The 7,423-nt window shown below is 39.7% G+C and overlaps 1 protein-coding gene across 1 annotated transcript; it reads right to left on the bottom strand.

Moving 5' to 3' along the window:
• Positions 1-2,951: 2,951 nt before the first annotated feature.
• Positions 2,952-6,275, bottom strand: LOC115929627 (uncharacterized protein K02A2.6-like). The gene is made up of 2 exons (XM_030999207.1): positions 5,621-6,275; positions 2,952-5,569 (listed from the first exon to the last, which is right to left on the bottom strand). Exons 1-2 carry the CDS (start codon positions 6,273-6,275, stop codon positions 2,952-2,954), a joined length of 3,273 nt encoding a protein of 1,090 aa, XP_030855067.1.
• Positions 6,276-7,423: the final 1,148 nt, after the last annotated feature.

Raw genomic sequence — 7,423 nt, 5'->3', positions numbered from 1 at the left:
TCTGCACTAAAATAAATAGATGAAAGTCCGTTAATCTTAGTCCACCTCTACAATAATCCAAGAACATTACATTTCGTTTTATCTTATCTTTTCCTTTCCACAAAAAGTAAAAAAACAGTTTATCCAAATCTTTAAATATCCAATTTTGGTACTGGTGTCAGCGCCGATACATAAATCAATTTTGACAAAATAAACGTTTTGATCAATTGAATTTTCCCAATTAAAGTTAAATCTCTTTGTTTCCACCAAGACAACTTTTTTATTTTACTCGAAATTTCCTTATAATTTGTCCTTTCCTGAATTTCAACATCTAAAGTAAAATATAACCAAAATCTTGACCATTTGTACTACTTTAACAAAAGGAAGAGCAATATTTTCATTTTGAGAAGGGCCTAACAATAATATAAAAGTTTTTTCTTTATTAATTTTTAATCCAGAATTTCTAGCAAAATTTTCAAACAGTTTCCCCACTTTTTTAAATGAGTTTGAGTCCCGAATAAAGAGAGTCATATCATCTGCATAAAGAATTTGTTTTACATGTACGTTATTAAAAGTAAATCCTTGAATTTCAGGGTCTTTATACATGTATATTGAACGAGCTAAGATTTCAATACAAAGTATAAACAAATATGAGGACAGGGGGTCCCCCTGTCTTACACCTCTCTTAATATCAAAGTACCCAGTAGATGAGCCCCCATTAAAGACACAACTTTGAGCATTATTACATATAGTCTCCACCCATGTACAAAATGGTGGTCCAAAACCAAATGTAAACAAAACCTTCTGCAAAAAAGTCTGTGAAACTGAATCGAAAGCCTTTTCAAATCAATTATCATCATATATCCAGGTATTTCATTGACTGATGTATGACGAATTATATCATCTATCATTCTAATTGCTTCACCTATGAAAATGGATTTATTTACCGTATCGACGATAGAGGGCGTTTTTCGAAATTTCTTCTAATACTTCGTTGTGTTCAGCCCTCGTCAAGTCATTCAATTGTTTGTATTTTTAATCAATAAACTTTCGTAAGCTAAAGTTATTGTAGTCACTATAGTAGAAACTTGGCCTTTCTGAAAGTTCCCGTCATGTTTCCATCGTAATGCTTTCAATAATGCAGGTGCATAGGTATTACGCATATATAAGATTTTGCAATCTACTTGTGTTACGAAAAATACCCAGAATATCGATACATTTAAACAACAACGCCATCAAGATGTTAATAATCTTAAAGGACGTAAAACAGCCTTCACTTCTATTTGAAGAAAATCAATCTCACAGTCAGGCACATATTATATACATTTCTCCCTCTAATATTAACGTTACTTTGCACATTATTTTATATTCCATGATTGCTTGTTAGTTGTAAATATATTTTTTTCATATTTTTAAAAACAGTTTATCGATGACAGGGTCAATCCAACCCATGGGTAGGGAATTGATTTTTCCAAAATCTCGGGAATGTATTAGTGTAAGCTTTGTCTGTGTCATTTCTAATTCCATGAGACAATTGTACTGTAATTAATTTATCTGTTCGAAGTTGTCATAGACTTGCAGCGTAACAATTAACGTATATATACATTCTACAATTCGTACTTGTACATTAAATGATAACCACTGAATCATTCATCAATATTTTGACGAGAATTTACATCCAAGTGTCTTTCTAACTAAAGAAATGTTGGATGATCATTTTCTAAGTAATTCTGTAAAATAGAAACATTGGGGAGATGTTTCTATATCATAATAATAATAATAATAATAATAATACTCAGCTTTTATATAGCGCTTATTGACATATTTGAGGTGTATCTATTCTATTCCAGGATTTCAAACAATTAACAAGAATGGGGGATCACAAGACGATTGCCTTGGTCTTAATGTTAATCATTACAGGTAAGTCATTATTTGCCATCTCCTTATTTTGGGAACGCTTGAAAAAACCTTATGTGCCCTAATTTTTTCGTTTTCGTTTAGATATCTTTAAAAATATTTTGGCAATTGTTACTGGGAAGGCTTCGTGTCTACGACCGGAAAAGGGCAAGGCTAGCAGGTATAATGAGCCACTTTGTTGATCGTCAATCATGTACTGTAGTATTAAAGGGACTTGGTAACATTGTTCCGATGGGAGAAAATGGTGCTTAGGTAGTGACTTCAATGCTAGATGCACAATTAAAGATAATCTGAAAGTTTGAGTGAAAACAGACCATTATTAATGATTAAAATTGGGAAAATGATCTGATCGATTCCTTAATTATTCAAAATATATGATTACAAGTTAATTATATTTTAGGTAAATGTAAAATATAACAAAGCAATGAATGGGCTCTAAATTCCATTCCAGACTTTAAAGTGTTTAAAAGCCTGCCTCTTGCCTTTTTTTCATAGAAAAACGGTTGGTAAAATTCAGAAGTCGTAGGGAAAATTTACTATTAAAGAGTGTCGCACAGAGGTTTGAGAATTTTTCAGGATTTGTTGCATGTTAGAGGGTTAGAACATTAGAAGGAATATAATAGGTAACATTTCATACGCAAATTACGCATTTTTTTCGTCAACCTTCAACAGTGTTACCGAGTCACTTTAAAAACACAACAAAATATTTAAGACAAGTATTAATTCGAATTTTAACATGACTTTTAATCTGCCTTCACAAAAACTGTCTATAATGTGGGGTTGTTTAGCTGTATGGTAAGTACTCAAATGAAGACACATAGAGAAACATCAGAGTTAGGTTGCAATCCAGCATGCCTGGTTATATTGTGTAAAGAAGAGCCCATATACCACAGTGTACATTAACTGTGTGTATGTGTGTATAGCATGTAGCATTGAGTCAATGTATAAGGTCACATATTACATCCCCCCGACAGAAAAATAAACTGAGTCCATAATGTCCAAACTTGAAATATCCAAAGATGAAGTCCTATCAATAAGTCAAAGATAAAGTCCTATCAATAAGTCAATTTCTCCGGCTTTTTGATCACCCGGCCACTGCGGGTAGTCTGCTGGTGGTTGGGGCTTGGGGCAGGGGTTGGAGCAGGAGAACCTCCGATGTCGGGCGTTGGATCAAGCGTCATCTCTTCGTGTGTAGGAGGATCAGGTGTCTTGGTTACCTCCTCATCATGATGGATACGCCTGGGCTCAATATCAGCGAGGTGTTGCCGGTTTCTGCGTAGCACCCTTCCATTAGGCGTCTCGACGAGGTATGACCTAGGCTCATGGCATTGCTCACGAACAGTAGCTGTTATCCAGTGATGTGATGTCTGGTCTTGGACTCTCACAAGCTGTCCAGGTGAGAGTGGTGCTAGGTCATGGGCTGATTTGTCGTGATGATACTTCTGGCTCTGCTGTCGAAGCTGCATGCGATGGTTAACATCATCACGACCAGGGGAGTTGTTGCGGATTCGAGTTGGTAAGTTGTCCTTCATCTTCCTCCCGTAAAGAAGCTCAGCTGGGCTTGGTATGCGTCTGTCAATGGGAGTGGCACAGATACATAGTAGAGCCATGTTGGCTGTTTCCTCCTTCAACTGACTCAAACGGTCTGGAGCAAACTGTACAAATTTGATTTGCAGGTCAAGGTGGATGTGTTCTGGAGGACCAAGAGGACGTCTGGATAGGCAGTTAGCTACTGGTACATCCTTACCAGGCTTGTAGACAATTGTCAGCTTGTATGGCTGTAGACGAAGAAGCATACGCTGGAGTCTAGGTGGAGCTGCTTCCAGGTGCTTATGCTGGATTATCTCCAGGGGCTTGTGGTCCGTCTCAACTATGAAACTTTTCCCGTACAGGAAGATGTGGAATCGTTCACAGCCGAAGACCACTGCAAGCAGCTCTCGCTCTATGTTGGCGTACCTCGTCTCTGCATCACTGAGGGCCTTTGATGCAAACGCGATACCCTTTCCATCCTGCAGTAGAGTCGCTCCCAAGCCCTGCAGAGAAGCATCTACCTGCAGTACCGTAGGCTTGTTAACATCGAAATACGCCCGAGTTGCATCGTGACATACCTTGTCACGTAAATCATTGAAGGCAGTCTGGTGCGTTGGAGTCCATTGGAATTCAGCGTCCTGCTTCAAAAGACCACGTAGGCTTGCAGTCTGGGCTGAAAGATTTCGCATGAATGGGCTAAGGTAAGTTATCATACCAAGGAACTCACGAAGCTGGGTCTTGTTCTCAGGTGGAGACATTGACTTGATTGCCTCGACCTTGTGAGGATCCGGATGGACGCCATCTGCATCGTAGATCATACCGAAGAAGGAAATCTGGTTGACCTTTATGCTGCACTTGCCACTATTGAACTGCAGACCGTACTTCACAGCTTTGAACATGAGGTGGTTCAGATTCTGATCGTGCTCTGCTTCACTCTTGCCGAACACAACAATATCGTCAGCGATCCCTATTTTGCCGGGGCAACCTTTGAGGATTTCGTCCATTCGCTGCTGGAATACATCCTGAGACATTGCTAGACCGAAAGGCATCCTGAGATATCTGTACCGTCCAAAGGGACTGTTGAAGGTAGTTAGAAGTGAACTGTCATGGTCGAGCTTGATAGACCAATAACCGTTCTTGGCATCGAGTTTGCTGAAGTGTCTAGCACCTGATAGCTTGTGTATCACCTCATCTGATGTGATAGTGCGATAATGGCAACGTCGAATAGCTCGGTTGAGATCCTTGGGATCCAAGCAGACACGGAGTTTGCCATTCGACTTCCTTGAAACAGCGATGCTGCTGACCCATGCTGAAGGCTCAATGACTTTAGTGATCACGCCATTACCTTCTATGTCATCAAACTCAAGCTTCAGTTCATCTCGTAGGTGGATTGGGCACCGTCTAGGAGCATGGACAACAGGCTGAACGTCTGGATCAAGAACAATATGATATTCTCCTGGGAAGTTGCCAATTTTGTCAAACTGGTCTGGATACTGCCTTACTAGGTCATCAGTAGAGCTTATCTGTGCTGAATGCTTGATCTCGTTGATGCGTGTGTGTAGAGTAAGCAGCTTCAGTTTCAAGCCTGTGTCACATCCAATGATCGCTGGACCCCTGGACTCTACGATGTAGAATGTAGCATAGAGCCAAGTTGAGTTGTTGAAACGACAGGGTAGTCTCACTGAACCGTAGTGCATCACTGGGGTTTCGTTGTAAGCGAACAGCCGTGCACTTGAGTTATGCACCGATTGAGGGTGAGGAACTCCATCTTTAGTGAGATGGCCAGGATACATCCCACGAAACATCCGAAGAGGAAGTGTGTTGCCCTCCGCACCGGAGTCAACCTTCGAACGCAGTTTCATTATGGTTCTCTCATCCCGTCTGACCTCCACATACGCTATTGTTAGGTCGTCCCTGTCATCCACCTCTACAGCACTGATACCTGACACAATAATTCGATTGAATGACAGGACATCCACTGCGTCATTCAGTAGTGGAACCGCTGCTGCTGCCTCAATATTGTTGGTGCTGTGGATGGAGTGCACATGCTTGCCTCCACGATGGGGCGTAGCGTAATTAGCTTTCTGCTTCCACTTCTGGGTACTTGAAGCTGGAAATCTCCCAGACCACTGGGTACTTGGAGCTGGAGATCGACAAACACTCCTCTAGTGATTCAACTTTCCACAGCTGTTACACTTGGTGCCATAAGCCGGACATGCTTCCCGTGGACTGCGAGCATGATTTCCACCACAATTAGGACACTTGCTACTAGTGTTAGTCTTCCGACGAACTACATCAATCGATGCAGGCTGAATATGTGTCTGCACTTGAGCTAGTTGAGCCATGTGCATCAGTGATGCCTCAAATGTTCTACTCAGCTCAAGCATCTGTGTAAGAGTGAGGGACTTGCTCTTCCCTAGAAGATCTTTCTGGAGCTCAGGATATCTAGTGCCTGTGATGAACTGCTCAATGATGCGTTCTTGGAGCTCAGTGTCATCACGAAATTCACAGTCATATGCCTGCAGCTTCAGGCGCGAGATATAATCATCTGCACTTTCCCTCTCCTTCTGTACATATTTCTGAAGGTATAGCCTAGCTACACGGAAATTTGCCCTTGGCCTCAGTTGTGTCTCGAACTTCTCCCAAACAACAGTTGGATTCTTCTTATCTTCACCTTCCAGACCCCACGAGTTGTAAAGCTTGATACTTGTGGCACCAGAACATGGCACCAACAAAAGAACATGATCCACTTGCTTTCCAATCGCAACATTCTTGACCGAGAAGTATAAGTCACACTGCTGATGAAAAATCTTAACAGCATTGGCTCTGTCGGGGTCTTCCCAATTCATGCGGGGTGTAAATGATTCGTTCATAGTTCATACCAGCTGTTCAAACTCCAATAGTAATGCAAATGTCAATGCATATTTTACTCACAGTAAAATCATCATATGGGACCGTAGAAAGGAGCACCTGTTGATCCAATGACAGTGTGCCAATAAGATGGCCTCCAAAATCACTCCAAAATGATGCAAAGTTCACAAATATTGTCCAGTAGGTTCTATATCGCTGTCACCATATAATGTGGGGTTGTTTAGCTGTATGGTAAGTACTCAAATGAAGACACATAGAGAAACATCAGAGTTAGGTTGCAATCCAGCATGCCTGGTTATATTGTGTAAAGAAGAGCCCATATACCACAGTGTACATTAACTGTGTGTGTGTGTGTGTGTATAGCATGTAGCATTGAGTCAATGTATAAGATCACATATTACACTGTCTACCTAAGGTTGTATTGCAATTCGAATTAAGATGTGTCTAAAATATTAACGTCGTGTTGTGACGTGTCTTATTTATTGAATTGAATTGAAGTAAGTTGACAAGGTGTATTGATAAAAATTCAAAGTTACAGCTAAAAGGTGATGCCTTTTACAAATAAGCCTGCATCATATAAGATGCATGCAAATAGTACCATGTTAAATAGGCAAATACATAAGTAAGACATACAGTAGTGAATTTCAATTAAATTCAATTCAAATAAACATTTATTTCTTCCATTCAATTTGACAACATATTTGACATCTGTTCAAACAATACAATTTATAAATAGGAACATAAATATAATTAAAGAACCTGTATTACAAGGAAGAAGGCGCGAAACCCGATAAGCATAGCTTGTACTGGGTACGCCCGAATACACGAATACAATTATACATTATAAATGGGAGAAATGAAGAAAGGAAGAAAAATAGAAGGAGAAAGAGAAAAGAAGAAAGAAAGAAGAAAGAATGAGGAAACGTGGTTGACAGTATAATAAGCGTTTACAATGTTTATGTTTATAAAACCAGTAATAAAATGCAACGTCGAAATATAAATTCAGTTAGGAAGCCGTGTCTGACCTGTGTAACAATTAAATGCAGATAAATCTTTGATTAATACAATATCCTTGCAAATAAAGCATTAAAATGATTTATATTTAAAATAGTTTATTGAGACTGCA

The sequence above is a fragment of the Strongylocentrotus purpuratus genome, unplaced genomic scaffold (genome assembly GCF_000002235.5).
Source record: "Strongylocentrotus purpuratus isolate Spur 01 unplaced genomic scaffold, Spur_5.0 spur5_scaffold_5, whole genome shotgun sequence".
NCBI classification, from domain to species: Eukaryota; Metazoa; Echinodermata; class Echinoidea; order Camarodonta; family Strongylocentrotidae; genus Strongylocentrotus; species Strongylocentrotus purpuratus.
This window is presented reverse-complemented; position numbering and strand designations above follow the sequence as displayed.